Genomic DNA, 16,146 nt, shown 5'->3' with positions numbered 1-16,146 from the left:
TCATTCTAAGGTTGTATGATCGTCATCCCGCAGGGCTTATACTGGTCGCAATACGCATGTTTACGATGGCCAACCCCTCTGCAGCATAGATTTCGAGCTCGGTAATTCTGTTACACCTTCAAGCCTGTACTATTAATTCTTGCGGGAGCCCGCACCCAGACACGTAGAAATATTCCACAAATACCACCAATGTTTCAAGGTGGACTAACACATCCACTGCTCCAACATTTCAACACTGTCTGTCTTCACCACGACTCCATAGCTGCAAAAGGGCAAAAGTGTGCAGGAACTCATATCGCAACAGGTAGTACTTCGTCAACAACGACCTTAATTTACTCATTCAATTATTGACCTCTAGTCTAAAGGGATAATATTTGATATTATACAGGATGCCATCGTTGCCCTGCGGAACCATCTTCTGGTGACGGAACCCCCCAAAGTCACTTTTTTTCTTTGGGAAACCAAAAACAAAGAGTGACTCAAAACTCATGCAGTCATCAGTGGGATGCTAGTAGGTCCCGCCCTCGGGGATACTAGATTCATACAGGATGCCATCGTTGCCCTGCGGACCGACCATCTAGTGGGCCGGACCCCCCGTCTAACTTCCCATTCCTACTCGGCGGTTGTTCACACAAGCATAAGCATAACATAATAAAGCTTTAGCCCTGCGACAAAACACACACAAAAGTCCCCGGTTTAAACTCACGGTCGCCCGCGAAACGGGGATTTTGTCAGCTGTGTCTCCCAGGCTCGAAACGAACCCCACGCGTTACGTCATGTTGGTTTCGTTTTTTCCTCTTTTGGTCGAGTCACAACCAAAGGAAAGAAGAAAAGAACCCACAAGGCTGCAGGGGTTGCTCTCTCTCTCTCTCTCTCTAAATCTTAATTCCCTCAAGGATGGGCTTGGCCTCTTCGCTGCGCCACCAGCTGACCCCTTCTTCGCCGGGGAACGAGAAGCGGTCCATGCTCTCGGGCTTCATCTCGACGCTGTAGCCGGGCTCGGTCGGAGTCTGATAGAAGCCATCCTTGATGACCGAGGGGTGGAGGAAGTGCTCGTGCAGGTGGTCGACGTACTCGAGGAGCGACAGCTTGCCCGAGACGACGACGTAGTCGATGGTCGACAGGTGCTGCGTGTACTCGGGCAGGCCGACGCCGCCAGAGTGCGGCACGATGGGGACGCCAAACTTGCGAGCCATTAGCAGGACGGCCAGCACCTCGTTGACACCGCCCATGCGGCAGGCGTCGATCTGGCACACGTCGATGGCGCCGCTCGCCAGCAGCTGCTTGAAGACGACGCGGTTCTGGCACATCTCGCCCGTCGCCACGCCGATGCCGTACGGCTTGAGCGCCTCCCTGACCGCCTTGTGGCCCAACACGTCGTCGGGGCTGGTCGGCTCCTCGATGAACCACGGCTTGAAGTCGGCGAGCGCCTTCATGTACTCTATGGCCTCGGGCACCGACCACACCTGGTTGGCGTCCACCATGAGCACGTTGCCCCGGTCGTGCCCGATCACGTCGCGCGCGATCCCCAGCCGCCTCCTGTCCTGCTCAATGCTGCCGCCTACCTTGAGCTTGAAGTGCTTGTAGCCCTTGGCCAGCGTCTCCTCGAGCAGCGCCCGCATCTTCTCCTCGCCGTAGCCCAGCCAGCCGGCCGAGGTCGTGTAGGCCGGCACGGCCCGGCTGTTCTCGGCGTCCTTGATCCTGTCGGCCTTGCCGCCCTCGGTCTCCTTGAGCATGGCGATGGCCTCCTCCGGGGTGACGGCATCGGTGATGTACCGGAAGTCGATGCAGCGTACAAACTCCTCGGGCGTCATCTCGGCCACGATGCGCCACACCGGCTTGCCCAGCGTCTTAGCCCACAGGTCCCAGATGGCATTGACGACGGCCCCGAGAGCCAGGTGGATCACGCCCTTCTCGGGCCCGATCCACCGCAGCTGACTGTCGTTGACCAGGTGCCTCCACGTCTTGCCCCAATCGGCGACGAGAGATGAAAGGGTGCGGCCCTTGATGCGCTCGGCGACGTGGTTGATGGCGGCGCAGACAATGTCGTTGCCACGGCCAATGGTGAAAGTCTATAGTTTCGTAGAGGTGTGGGAGTTAGCAAGAGGCAGGAGAAGAAAAGAGGGGATAAAGTTAGATGGTGAAGACCGGATATATGCCACTACTAACCATTCCATGACCTGAGAACTCTGAGTCTGTCTCAAGGATGCAATAGGCTGACGAGTAATCACCCGCAGCGTTCATGGCATCCGACCCCGTCTTGTCCAAAGATGTGGGGAACCGGACATCGCGGGTTTTCCAGCCCGTAATGGTGATTTCTTGAGCTGCCATTATTTTTGACCAGAAGATTATAAGAAAATAAGTCAAAAGGATAAACAGCTGGACAGAGAAGCTCCTGAGGTAATGAAAGAGAAAAACGACACAAGACACAAGTGGGGGAATAGAAGTGGATTATAGTTTAGAGTAAAGGGGGAAAAGGGGAAAGAGTAGTAGTGTTATACATGAACATGGTGATCAAGTAAATAAGAAGCTTTCTTGAGCCTAGTCTCGCCCGCTCCAACTCCGACATTGAGCGCCCGTCGGTCAAGTTTCTCCGTCTTCGCGCCCCGTGTCGCTGCGATGTTGCTCCGAGGAACCCCAAACACCCCACTTTCTAGTCCAGGCCAGCCTGGTCTCGGGGCTAGAATCCAGAGCTCGTGAGGATGGGGGTCGTGAGGGGTAAAAACAAAAGGAACCCACACCTGGAGGCCTTAGTAAGAGCCATCGTCATCTTGGTTTTGTTGTAGTACAGACACGCTTTTGAGCAAATGAAGCCAGCGAACATAGTGTATGTGGGACTAAAAACTCTTTGGTTTTATGCATGTCAGATTGTGACAACCTAGTTATATATATATGAACACGAAGCTCAAAAAAGGGATAATGCTAATATGTAAGTTGAGAAAAAAGAAAAGGGGGGAGTGGAAAAAGAATGTAATGCTTTTTTTTTCATCGTCCATTAATGTGTTATAATGGAGAAATAACAGAATATTTCGCAAATGCAGAAACCAAAAATAAATAAATAAATAAAACCGCGAATCGGGGGTAGTTTATGGTGATAGTGATGTTCAACAAGCAGGCCTCGACTGTAAAAGACAGAAAACTGTTGTGGGTATGTTAAAGAAAATCAAGAAATTTGTACATGACACATAGTATCCATCCTCATGGCGTACACCTCAACTTAATACCTGAGCATAACACGGCTGCCCGCTGGTTGGACGACGGCCTGCTGCTCCTCCTCCTTTGGCTGCTGCTGCTGCTGCGGCTGCTGTTGCGGCTGCGGCTCCTCGACAGGCTGCGAGGGATAGTGGTAGATCTGACCGTCAGCGCCCACGAAAACGCTGGGGTAGGCCGTCTGCTGGGCCGAGTAATCGGCATACTGGCCCTGGGCTGGGTAGCTGTCGTACTGTTGCTGGTCCTGAGGCGACCAGTAGTTGTTCTCCTGCGCGACAAAAGTCTCCTGATGCAGGGGCGCGACCTGGGGCACAAGGGGCTGGAACTGCTCCTGCGACTGTTGGTACGATCCCTGGAAAATGGATCCGCGGTCGGCCTGCTGCTCGGCAAACATCCTCTCCTCCTCGAGTGCTCTAATCTGAGCCATGATGTCATTGTCGGAGCCGAACTCAGCGGGAATCTCCTCGGCGTAAGCAGCCTGCTGTGGTTCGGACATGGCGATGGCGACCTCGAGAGCGGCATCCCAGTCGGCGGCAGTCACGTTGCGGTGGCTGCGGTCAACGGAGGCCTTGGTCTTGACGGGAGCGACAGGGTGGGTTGGCTCAGGCAAGTTGGACATCATGAGTGCCACCTCGAGGGCAGCGTCCCAGTCATCGGAGCTAACCCTGCGGTGGCTGTAGTCGACAGGGGCCTTGGGCTTTTGCGCGGGAGCCTCTTCGATAGGGAACTCGTGGTCGGGAATCTGCGACATCATGATGGCACCCTCGAGGGCGGCATCCCAGTCATCGATAGATGCTGAAAACCTCGGCATCCACTCTGAAGGATAGCTCTTCTCCTCGGCCTCCTTGAGCTCGAGATGCCACTGAGCCGCAGTAGCAACCTTCTTCTGCATCCTCGATGATGACGCAGCCTTGATCCAGTTGGTCTCCTGTCCCTGGGTAACAACCGGCAGAGTCCACATACTGGTGGACTCGAGCCTGTCCAATTCCTTGTAATCGGGGCCACGAATGTAACGCTCCATCTCGATGGCGGCAGGCTCTTCGTCAGTGGTACGTGTGTTGGGCTTCGGCGGGCGGGGATGGAAAAGACCGCCGTTGTTTTGGAAGACGATCGGCGTGCGCGGCATAGGTGTCCAGAGAGGCCAAAGGGGCCAGTTGTCGGTTCTGATGCGCGGTGTGCTCATTGGGGTCGAGAGCAGGCTGTGGGCGGGGGAGATGGTGTTGGCTCTGGACCGCACCTTTCGTGGAGGCGTCGACGGCCTAGTCTTGGGGATCTCGGGGGCCTTGGGCGCTTTGAAGACAGAGACTTTGCTCCAGTCAGTGACCTTCTTGGCCGGAGCCGGTTCAGCCCACATGCTGGTGCTCTCAACAGCGGCAAGCTCGGCCTTGCGGGGCTTTGCCCTGGCGGTTTCTGCCGTGGCATCGTACAGCGGCCAGTTCTCGGGCTGTGGAAGGCCCTTGTTGTGCTCGCCTCGGGCCTTCAGGGCGGTGGTTGCAGTCCATACACCGACAGTTGCCACCGCGGAAACGGAAGAGATGGCGGAGACGTTGGGGACAGGCGATTGAGGTGTCGAGGTCGAGCCAACCGTGCTCCAGTCTCTTGCAGCTTGAGGGGATTGAGGAGGTGAAACCCAGAGGGAGGAGCTTTGAATGGCAGCCGGATCAGCTTGACGGGGCTTTGCGCGGCTTGTCTCTGTAACAGCATCATACAAGTGCCAATCAGCAGGTTGTGAAAGACCCTTGCCGTGCTCGCCACGGATAGTCGTTGCGACACTAGCAGCAGTCCATGTCCCCACGGTTGTCTTGGGGTTAGACTGAGCAGTAACACCAACTTGGCTCCAGTTCACCTCGGGCTTGGAATTCTGGGCCGACGAAGACCAAAGATCAGAGCTCTCGACGATGGCAGGCTCCGATTGGCGTGGCTTTGTGCGGACAGTCTCGGTGGTAGCACTGTACAGCTCCCAGTTGTTCGGCTGGGCAAGGCCTTTGCCGTGGTCACCACGTGTTTGTGGGACGACGGTCGAGGCGGACCAGACACCTGTCGTAGCGACAGCTGAGGTCGCCACTATGGATGCCTTGGGGCTGGACAGAGCGCCAGAGCCTGCCTGGCTCCAGTCAACCTCGGCCTTGGGCGACACTGGTGGGGAGTCAACCCACAGAGCCTGGCTTTCAATAATGGCAGGCTCTGCTTGACGGGGCTTTGCGCGCGAGGTTTCACGCACAAAGTCATACTTGCTCCAGGTGACATCATCAGGCTGAGAAACACCCTTGCCGTGGTTGCCCTTGACATGGGAAACAACTGCAGCAGCAGACCACATAGCAGTAGCCTTCTTCACTGATTGGGCAGCAGAGTGCCACAGATTGGTGCTCTCGATAACCAAGGGCTCCTCCGAAACGCGCGGTTTGCTCCTGGCGGTTTCCTGGACTGCGTCATACATGGCCCAGGTGGAAGCATCAGGCTGCGGAAGGCCCTTGCCGTGGTTGCCCTTGACCTGGGAAACAACGGCGGCAGCAGACCACATGGCGACGGCAACAGACTTCTTAGCAGAGCCAGCAGATGACCAGAGCTCATCGGTCTCGATAGGCGCAATCTCAGACTGCCTGGGCTGCGAGCGGATGGTTTCCGAGACGTTGTCGTAGCTCTTCCAGGTGGCCGAGTCGGGCTGGGAAACACCGAGACCATGCTGGCTGCCCCTCTTCTCCTGGACGGACAAGGCAGGGGTCCACAGCGCAGGTACAGCAGCGGATTGGGTGTCGAGCTCCTCATCTTCCTCCAGAATGCCCTCAAGTCCGACCACGATGGACTCGCGAGCGTCATCAGCCTCGTCCATGTAGTCGTCAACAACGGAGCTGGTGGGGCCATCACGAGGCGGCAGCAGGCTGTTCTTGGATGGGAGAACAGAGTCGGTCTTGAGCAGACTGGCAATCTCCCAGAGCGTGGTCTCGTCAAAGTCGTCGCCAGAGTTCTCGCCTTCCTCCTCAGAGTCATCAATGTTGTCACCATCGTCCTCATCCTCGTAATCATCAAAGAAGGAAGACGAGTATTCCGTCTCTTCTATTTGCATGGAGCGGGCCTGGAGCGCAGCATTGAGGGCCGGGCCTCCGGATGCCATGGTACCTGGGATGGCGAACATGGTCTGACGGGGTTGAATGACTCCCGTATCCGATTTCTCGCCCCAGGGGAACTGGAAGATACCAAGAGTGCCCCTCTTGTCAGGGAGCGGCTGAGGGTCCTCGATGATGTCAGGGAGGAGTGTTATGCGGCGGCTCCTTCGGGGAGGCCTGACAGTAACCGGGCGAGTAGGTTTCTCGGCGGCGCGAGGCTCTTCCTTTACTACGTTGCTGGGGGCTGGTGTCTTGGCAGTGACGACTGACTGCCTCTGAACGTAGGGCGGTTGCCACAGACCGCTCGGGGACCGCTTGGTAGCATTGCGGCTTTGCTGCCATAGTTGGCGGCTCTCAATGGTGAGGGGCTCGATATCCTTCCGGGGTGCAGTGCGAGCTGATGACCCTTGATCGATCGGGGACGCCTGGACTTGGGTGGATCGGGCGGGGATGTGGGCCCAGAGGGAGATTGACGGGGTTGCAGTTTGTTGTGTCACGGGTCGCCAAAGAGCCTTGGGAGATGCGACTTGATTGAGATTGGCGGTGTAAGCCTCAACTGACTCGTTCGTGAACCGCTCATTGAGCTCCGCATCGAGCGACTTGTAATCCTTCTGGTCTTGAGAATCATCCGTGTCAGGTGGCGTCGGGCTTCCCATCTGCGAGAGAGTCAGGAAGTTGATGTCGCGCGTAGTCAGGCGCTCCGGCGCATTGTCGGCATACTCCTCCTGTGCCTCAGCGAGGCGGTCCTGCCATCTGCTAGACTTGACACTGGCGACGCTCCTCCTCGTCATCCGGCCCTCTGATGGAATACTTCTAGACGCGCGTGCAACATCTAGGAGGGGTGATTTTGCCAACGACTGTGGGCGCGAATCGATTGTCAGTGAAGTGCGGACCGTTGATAGCGAGTCTCTCATGCCGTGCTTCATATCTTCCCAGTGGCCTTGTTGGGCGTCCATCTCCTTCTCCAGATTTTCTAAAAGTGCGTTGCGAGTGCCCTGGCTCTCAAAAGAATCCCGGTTCGGCTGGTCAATCTTCCTGAGTTGCGCTTGAATCATTTGGAGGGCTTGCTCTGGCGACTCCAGGGGCGACGGTTCGGCAGCCTTGACAATCACAGGGTTTCTCGTAGAAGGTTTGCCGAGCAGGAGAGGGATCGGAGGTGGCATTCGGGAACGCATCTTTTCCTTGCGCTCAGAGAATGTCGGGCAGTCGTCGCCGACACGCCTATGCCAACCTGAGAATACTGTACTGGGCAAAGTCTCCTCGTCGTCCTGCACCTCCACAAAGCCCTCTTGCTCAAGCTGCTCTTGCTCAGACTCTTGTATCTGCTGCTCCTCGACCTCCCGGGGCTGCTCCTCCTCCACGTTCCGGGACTGGTCCTGTACCATCGAAGGGTCAAGCATAAACATCATGGTTTCGCGGCCGTCGTCTCGGTTGTTGAAGAGCTCGGAAGCGATTTTGGCGTCGGGTCTCAGCTTCTGGTCGTCCTTGGCCTCTTCCTGCGCACTAGCACGAGAAATCTCCAGCGCTTTCGCCTTCTCTTTCTGGAAATTGATCGCTACCACAGGCGAATGAAGAGATCCCCAAGCTGTCTCGGCTTCTGTCCATGCTTTCGTGTCGGAGGCTTCGGTCCAGGCAGAGTCTCGCGCTGGTGGAATGATGGGTGAGGATGCGCGTTTCGAGGCGATACCAACCGAGGGTCGGTTCTGTGGGACAGTTTCCTCGAGTCCGGAAATGAAGTATAAGTCCTCGTGCTCGCTGATTGCGTTTGTCGACCTTTCGGTTTGCCGTATTCCTGCGGGTTCCGTGGGTGAGAAGTCGAGAACACTTTCCGTCTTGAATGAAGACCTGGTGGTCCTATGTGTAGCCCGTGATTTCCTGTCATCCTCATCTTCGTGAAGTGTGTTCGTGTCGCTCATGTCGAAGAAATTGGACGGTACCGGTGGCACCGCAGGCCTAGGGGGAGCTGGGTTATCAACAGAGTAGAACAGGTCCATCTTTTCGTCGAATGTCATGCTCTTGGTGTCGTTAGGGTGCGGCCTCATCAGACCAGCGGCACTCTTTGGAGGAGGTGGCAGAGGCGGTAACTGTGTCGGGCTGCCTGGAGCCGACTGCAGAATAGATCGCCGACTTGCCAAAGAGCCTCCCGACTTTGACCTTTTATGCTTCATCTGGTTAGGTGAAGGCTCAGCAGGGAAGATGACGCGGTCCTTTTCCGGCTTCCTTGGAATCGGTCTGGGCCTGTGAACCATCGAGTTTGTCTTCTTCAACGGGAAGTCGATCTCATGGTCGTCCATGATCATGTTATTGTTGGCCTCATCGATAATGTTCTGAACGGTTTCTGGATCGTTGTAAGTGATGTTGTTAACGAACATGATGGTCTGCTGCTGCTGCGCTTGCTTGCTCTCTGCTTCTTCGGTGCCGTTAGGAGCGGCAGCCATAGCCATTGCCTTGGCTCTGGGGTTCCCAGGTAGACCGATTGTGGGCCGCCTTTGAAGCTGCGTCTGTGGGGGCTCGGAATCGGTCTTCGCTTCAGACTCGGTACGTTGACGGGACGGCCTGATCGGTACGTAAAAGGCCGATTGGAACTGGTTGGCGTTTGGCGCCATTTTGGCACGATCCTGGTTTGTCGGTGCGCCAATCACCTTGGGTGGTACGTCCCGTGGCGTGCGAGCTGGAGGAGGGGAGGGGGTCTTCCTTGACCGCTGGGATGGTGACCTCGATGGCAGGACTTCGCTATCCTGGGACATCCGCCTTGGGGATGGCTCAGTTCTAGAAGGAACAGCGCCGGGGCTTTCGGCTTGAGGATTATGCCTAGGAGATCTCCTGCGAATCTCGTCGACTCCGGGTGAAAGCTCTGCCGACGTTGTCGTGGCCGAAGTCTGCATAGGCACTGGCATCGGCACAGGCTCCATTCTGGTCATTGTTGCCTGCCCAACGATTCCGGTGCTCATTGTCATGTTCGTCTTGCGCTTCAGGCTCCTAGCGCGCATCAACGAATCCTCTGACGAACTGACGCTCGGGGGCTGCGGTGCAGGCCGTTTGGCAATAAGAGCAGATTCCCTCTGGAGAAGCTGCAGTGCCTCCTGCCGCCTTTCCCTGTCCATCTCAGCAGCCTTTTCGAGGTCCATTGTCGGGATCTTGTTGAGCGGGTTCTGGTCGCCCGTGGCTTCGAGAATCGGTTGGGAGATGACCAGCTTTCCATTGGAATCAAAGGCACCCCTCTTCACCGGCACTCCAGCCTTTCGTGCTCCAGGCGTGGCAGGCTCCGTTGCGGCCCTCATGGGAGGAAACAGCGCTCCCGTGACCGGTTGTCCTCCAATGCCAATCATGGTTGTGTTGCCCATCCCTCCGCCCATCGCCCGAGGTTGTGCGTAAATGTTCGTGTCGTCGCGTTTCAGGTCTTCGTAATGTATCGGGGGATACTCTTCGGATCCGGCAGTGGTCAGGTCACGGGTGTCGAGTCGTCTCGTGGGCGACTCGGGTTGGCGTGAATGGCGAGCCTTGGGTTCGTTCGAGAAAGAGTCGATCGATGAGGTTACAATAACTATAGCTGGTCAGGTACGTGCTCATTCCACAAGTATATTTGTGTAGGTGAAGAGGCTTACTTATTAAGATGGTAATACCGGCTGCTGGAAGCGCGGTTCTAAGTATAAGGTCAATTGTAGGCATCGCTAGATGCAGCGTCACGCTCGTAGCGGTCCAGATGGCAAAGCCGACCAAGATGGCGACAATCGCCTTGCCACGGGCAGCACCCCTCCTCACACTGTCGGGTGATGCCTTGGCGCTGCTGAACACGCCGATAGTATAGGCCCGACCAGTCAACATGGCTAGGACCACAACGTCCAACGCCACGACGATGATGGCGATCGGAAGCATGGACGAAATGGGCGCGCAGACTTCAGTCGACTGCCTCCTGGTGAAACCCACAAAGACAAAGCCGACCGCGAACCTAGCCAGCAGAACAGCCTGTTGGAAGTACTGTCCCACCCCGCCGGGGGCTCCATTGTTGATAGCCCATAGCAGAAACTGTTCGATGGAGAAGCGTGCGAGTTGGTCGAAGACGGTGGTGAAGATGGCAGTGATTGAGCACACGCTGGCGGCGTCCACATCCACGGCGGTGGTTATAAAGCCGATTTGAGCCCACAGAGCGGCGCTTAGAAGAAAAGTAGCGAGGACCAGCCTCTGGCCGTCCCGAAAGATGGATCCATTGCCGGCCTTGATAGATAGAAAGAGTGCAGCGGACGCGGCGTTAACAACGATTCCAAAGGCGAAGGCGGCGACAAGGGCCGATACGCCACCGGGTGTCGCCATTATATCGTGGGCGTGACGGCGATGATGTCCGTCCAGCGGCCGTTCAAGTTTGGTAAAAGAGAGTGGTCGACCACCCAGTCAATGGGGGCAAAGAGAAAGGAAAGGAGGGGATGGTCAAGAACGCAATACCACCATGCCGACTAGGATTGACTTGTGAGTCGAATGGAAATAGATGCCCTAAACTATAGCATGCCTCAGGTAGAGGAGGCCATCACCATCTCACTCTGCTAAGGTGGAGAGGGAAAGCAAGGAGGAGAGGCGCGTGGATGAAGTTTGGTGGGCAAGCAGGGAAGGACAAAGGCTCGGCAGAATCCAGAGCAAGGCTCTCTCCCTATCTCTCTCTCGCTCTCTCACTCTCTCACTCTCTCGTTTGGTGCCTTCGGGTCGAACCCTGATCAGAATATTTCCGTGTGGTGGAGACCGGGACTGGGCCGTCTGTGTGGAATCTCGCTGAGCCGGGTCTTCCTTTGTTTGGATCTCTCTCAGTTTTGCCCTCGGTGGGTGGTGTGTGATACGTTGAGTGGTGTGGTTACTGTGGGGGGTAAGCGCTGGCCGGAGAGTAGCAACAGCGAACAGACAGTTGAAACAGGCAAGATGATGATCACTGGCTGCCGGTTGTTTGGTTTGGGGTAGGAATAGAATGGGTGAATGAGTGCGTGGACAGTCTCGAAATCGAGTTGAGTATGTCAAAGATGCGACAGGAGCCCAAGAATCCCATTTGCCCAGCACAGCAGGCGCCACCAGGGGACACCGGACAAAGACGAGAATGGGGTTCAACCCTGAAAGTGGCCAAACTACGGACCCTCTCCCATTTGATGCCAAAGATAGGTGAATGGCGAGACTGGGTGCGCGATCCACCGAGTGGACATATTTCCCAATTGAAGTGCTCTCGCTTGCTGGCAAAGCCTGAGGTCTGCTTCAAAGTCAGGGGCTGCCCACAGGGGGGCCGCGTTCGAGGTCGCCAAAATTGGTACTGCAATACTGCCACTGCGATGCTTTGATTGGCCTGCTTAATGGTTCTTCAGAGGCGGGTATGCAAGGCTGACAGGGAGATGGCCGGCGCGTCATGCTTCGAACCCTTGCCCGTCTCTGTTTCACTTGAAACCCAAGTCGTTGCATGACCATAGCGTGGGGCCTTGGCTCCGCTTGATTCAGCTGGGTGGCATTCTTGGCTTTTTCCCAATTGTCTTCTCTTTTTCTCCCCCTCGAAAATTAATTTTATTCATCCCATCCAGACCGGGAGATGGATGCTTGTGGTGCACCGGTAGTAAATTTGACGCCTTACCGTTTTTGTAGAAAATCTTGGCCACCGGGCGGTTGGTTGCGATTGAGTTTGATCTCGTCATGCTTGACAGCTTTCTAGATTGCGGACGGAGTCAAGTACGTACAGATCTAGGATCAGATGCGACCGTCTTATGGAAGCAGAGCGTTGAACGACAGATGGCATCAGACATGTGCTTCCTGCATACGTACTGTATGTGTAACCCCCGCGCGTGGTCCGCAGAAAGTAGTGCGCAGAAGAAAGCCATCAAGACGAAGCAAAATAAAAAGGCCACCGCTTCAACGTAGTTGCTTTCTCCCAGCAAGCTCCTTACTCGCTACTCTGGCATCCAAAAGGACAACTTGGGCATCTAATCAGAGTCGATCTGTTTTTCGTAAATCATTGGTACGTATCGAGTTACATTATGGGAAATACAACGCAGGACTAAACGCAGGAGTGGTAGATCTTTGACTTGTCCGAGGGTACCCTAATATCGATTGACTGACTGCCTGCATACCTAGGTAGGTACTTACCTTAAACCTTAACCACGTTGACCAAAATATCATCCGGAAAGGCACGCCCACGATGCTCTCCTTTTTTGCGCCAACGTCTGACGGGATGGGATTTTGAGAATGGTGTTTTTTTTTTACTCTCTCCCTCTCTCTCTCTTCTTCTATTTTCCCCCTCCGAGGTACATTCCGGATATGACGGCGCTAGTTTGCTCGGGTACACAGATCTACTGGACGGGAGGTGAGGGGTGGACCATTATTGCACATTGCTTAATCCCAGCATCAGACCCTGTCACAGTCGCGACAGGATCCATATGCCCCCACTATCTTATTGTAGCGCTGCGGACAATTTCCAAAAGAAAGACAAGGGCAATGAAAATCAGCTCAAAGTAGCCAATTTTGACGATACAGAAAAGTATTTTGGGGGCTGTATGTTTTTGCGCCCCTCTCGAGGAGAAACCCGAGGTACAGCCCCCAAGCAGACAACCGTTTTGAACCAGCAATCTAATTAGGAATTTGCGAGTTGAGTTGAAAATGATGGGACCCAAAGAAGAAGGAAAACACGGCACGCCCAGAATCACGATAGGACGAAAGCCTCCCGGAGACGGACAGGTCCGTCGGTAGCCTCGTCTCGGGCGAAAATCAGTTCATCGGACTTGAATGGGAAAGGCAAGGCATGATTGATTCACGTTGACTGAACGCACCATCGATGAGGAAGGTCGGGCCTACCTCGCCTACCACTCGCCCTCGGTAGATCCCGATGAACCGCCTGCAGATATTCAACGCGTCCAGGTCGAATACAAAGCCTAAGCTGCTCGGCTCTTGCCTCTCACTGGAAACTGGCGATGAAACTCAACCAACCATTCCTTCCACCGCCCATGTCGCCAGATCGCGAAAGCTTACCATACAATAGCCATTCAGCCTGCACGAGAACCTCCAGAGCATGATAATGCATTCTGGGCAAATCTGTTCCGGATCTACATTTGGGTACCACCATGTTCGTGGTGCCCGTCTTCGTATGTGGGGATAATTACCACATCTACACCGCTCTCAGGGGAAGTACCAGATCAGATGTTTGTGTGGGACGCCTTGACTGCAACTGCGATTAGCCTCCACTGTTGCTGTCCGTTCCCGCGCTGCAATCACCTCAGTCCTCTTGGTATATTGTCTGATCGTGTCAATACCTAACATCGTGTTCTTCACATTTCATTACATCTATTTTAATGGCTTTTATGCAGGTCTTCTGGCAAGGCCAGTACCACCAATGGGAGCGAAAAAGCACATATCGCTATTTAATACAGTGTCCCACGGACTTAGGCACTCAACTTCCCCCAGCCCAGATTCCACATGTCTTTGTCTTCGTCCTTCCCAGGCCACATTACTTTGCCCTGCCACACCGCACGTATATTGAAGACAGCAGTGAGCAACCAGAAAATTACTAGGATGATAGTCATGGCGCTTGCTATAGCGTTGATAGCAGGGCTAGACAATGCGGAACCAGCCTGAATGGTTGCAAGTGTGAGACCGGCATTTGGAAAGATAAACTGCGAATTCGGTCAGCAAACCACCCAATTTGGGGAAATGGTGATTGGGTTGACGATATACTCACAGCCCACCAGTTGAGTGTGAAGTGCATCTCTCGACTACCGGCTATGACGGCGATGGTCGTTATGCAGAAGAACCAAAAGGCGAATATTATGATGAAGAGGCCACTGACTACCCCTATCACCCGTATGATATCGCCGTCGGGAAGATTGCTGATGTTGAATGTGTCCTCGGGTACCACACTGGAGGCTTGCGTCCCGAGGGAGATGAGCCCGGCGCTGGTGTAACCTGCCGGGCCAACCGAGACGTACATTCCAGGCCGTGTCGGCGGCGCCGGCAGTGAGCTCGTCATCAATCGTTGAGTGTACAGGGTGTACATCATGAGGGCGACTGTCCAAGACAGCCCCTGCAACGCCACACCGGCGATCCACATTCGGAACTGAGAATCCTCTGGCTGAGAAGGAATCATCGTTCCGGCCATGGTCCCAATTACGAGTAGTGGATAGATTGGAAAGATCCAGGCCGGGATTGCATCTGTGATCTTCAAGCGCTCTTTCTGGAAAAGCACATAGTACTGCCCAACGCCGACAATCAAGACGGCGGCGCAATACACCCAGAACAGGACCCTCAGTGCCTCGACGAGCCATGGACCGCAGTTCGGGACACCGTAAGACTGCGTGGCGTTCAGTATGAGCGCCGCCGAGACCCAGTAGGCTCCGAAGAACAATCCTTCGGTAGGATGATGCAACGAGGCCAGGAATCTTCGTGGATACCAGAACGCTCTCAGGCCCATGAAAGCGGTGAATGTGACGAATAGGACCAGGTCGAGGATGAAAAAGATGCTACCAATTGTCTGTAGTCCACTGAATCTGTTTGGCGTGTTCGCTAGCACTACGGCTATTGCCCCAGTGGACATTGTACACGCGAACCATGGCCATGTAAAATGTGCGATCCTGTCCCTGAAACTAGCACTTTCGGGAGGGCTAGGCGGAGAATCCGGTTGCGAGCTTGGTTGATTGTTGCCATTTGCCTGCTGTTGCCGTTCCGGTTGTTGCTGTTGCGGTATCTGCTGCTGCTGTTGTTGTTCTTGCTTTTCGAGGTCGGGCTCTTGCTCGCCATTGTATTTTCTGCGGTTGTATTGCTCTGTGGTCGACATCTTTGCTGCTGCACCAGAGAAAGAAAAAAAAAACCCCCCTTTGCAAGAGCAGTGAGTTCGCTATGACGAAGAATTGATGGTTTTTTTTTTCTTCATCTACCTATGTCTATCAACCACCGTCACCAATGTTCTACATAATTGTGGATTTCTCTACGTCATCTAGATCATCACTATAACAATGGCTAAGACGCTTGGAGCCGTTCTATCACAGGCCCGCCAAGCTACCAAGACCGTGCGGGTCCGCTAAATGGTTCACGCAAAACCTGCTTTTGCATATGAACGCAGCTCTCGACTTCATCTTGCATGGGATGGAATTTCAGAATTGTACTTTGACAACATATTAGTAAAAGCGAGGAAAGGGTTTCTTACCTCTGGAGTTGATGGGGGGTTAAGTTAACAATTCTTTTATGTCTTATTGTTTTGATGGGTTGAGAAAAACGCTTTGCCGTATACGGTTGGATGGGGAAAAAAAAAGGAAAAAAAAAAAAAAAACACGCATAAGTCTCAAGAACAAGAGGGCTCAGCTCAACGAGGAGAATATAAGACGCAGGGTGACAACATTTCTCGCTTATCTAGCATCATGATCGAGGCAACCTTCGGCAAAGCACATACGATGCGAAGTAAGAAACAAACGAGGATGGATATTTTGGCTCCACCCATTCCATCACCTGTATTTGAACTTTTGCTTCGTTCTTGTTCGGCGCAAACCAGGGACATCATCGTTCGAAATGCCAGGAAACCGCTAGAATGTATGAGCATCAGGCAGGCAGGGGCTTTGATTCCCACAGCTCGCTAAGCAAATCTGTCAATTTCAAAACTTGCCTGTCAACGTCTCACCACGGGGCACCTCAACCATTCTGACGGGCTCACGTTCGCAGGCCATGCTTGTTGGGGCCATATGTTCGGTTGCATTCCCTCTCGAGTCCTTGCGAGGACCTATGCTATTTGGTCAGGCTGAGGGTAGACGTAGTCTTGGATCCCCTCCCACCATGGACGCAGCATCGACGACGCACGTGTGTTGGGTTGGTGTCAGAGTTTCGGTGAGTGGGA

The 16,146-nt window shown here is 54.5% G+C and overlaps 3 protein-coding genes across 3 annotated transcripts; all 3 read right to left on the bottom strand.

Annotated features, from left to right (window-relative positions):
* Positions 1-875: 875 nt before the first annotated feature.
* MGG_01300 (L-galactonate dehydratase) lies at positions 876-2,331 on the bottom strand (the record flags this gene model as incomplete). The annotated part of the gene is made up of 2 exons (XM_003714175.1): positions 876-2,072; positions 2,170-2,331. 2 exons carry the CDS (start codon positions 2,329-2,331, stop codon positions 876-878), a joined length of 1,359 nt encoding a protein of 452 aa, XP_003714223.1.
* Positions 2,332-2,815: 484 nt separating this feature from the next.
* MGG_01299 (uncharacterized protein) lies at positions 2,816-11,740 on the bottom strand. Its single transcript, XM_003714174.1, has 2 exons — positions 9,920-11,740; positions 2,816-9,858 (listed from the first exon to the last, which is right to left on the bottom strand). The coding sequence occupies exons 1-2, from the start codon at positions 10,623-10,625 to the stop codon at positions 3,218-3,220; spliced, it is 7,347 nt and encodes a 2,448-aa protein (XP_003714222.1). The 5' UTR covers positions 10,626-11,740; the 3' UTR covers positions 2,816-3,217.
* Positions 11,741-13,571: 1,831 nt separating this feature from the next.
* On the bottom strand, positions 13,572-15,126 carry MGG_01298 (malic acid transporter). The gene is made up of 2 exons (XM_003714173.1): positions 14,005-15,126; positions 13,572-13,939 (listed from the first exon to the last, which is right to left on the bottom strand). The coding sequence occupies exons 1-2, from the start codon at positions 15,094-15,096 to the stop codon at positions 13,709-13,711; spliced, it is 1,323 nt and encodes a 440-aa protein (XP_003714221.1). The 5' UTR covers positions 15,097-15,126; the 3' UTR covers positions 13,572-13,708.
* Between the last annotated feature and the right edge of the window lie 1,020 nt (positions 15,127-16,146).

This window comes from Pyricularia oryzae, chromosome 2 (genome assembly GCF_000002495.2).
Source record: "Pyricularia oryzae 70-15 chromosome 2, whole genome shotgun sequence".
Classification (NCBI taxonomy): domain Eukaryota; kingdom Fungi; phylum Ascomycota; class Sordariomycetes; order Magnaporthales; family Pyriculariaceae; genus Pyricularia; species Pyricularia oryzae.
The sequence above is the reverse complement of the archived record's forward strand: the minus strand, read 5'-3'. Positions and strand labels throughout refer to the sequence as shown.

Coding starts and splice junctions, on each gene's coding strand:
- MGG_01299 (XM_003714174.1), bottom strand. CDS start 10,625: ATGGCGACACCCGGTGGCGTATCGGCCCTTGTCGCCGCCTTCGCCTTT. Junction 9,859..9,919: donor CGGTATTACCATCTTAATAA/GTAAGCCTCTTC, acceptor GACCAGCTATAG/TTATTGTAACCTCATCGATC.
- MGG_01298 (XM_003714173.1), bottom strand. CDS start 15,096: ATGTCGACCACAGAGCAATACAACCGCAGAAAATACAATGGCGAGCAA. Junction 13,940..14,004: donor TCACACTCAACTGGTGGGCT/GTGAGTATATCG, acceptor CCGAATTCGCAG/TTTATCTTTCCAAATGCCGG.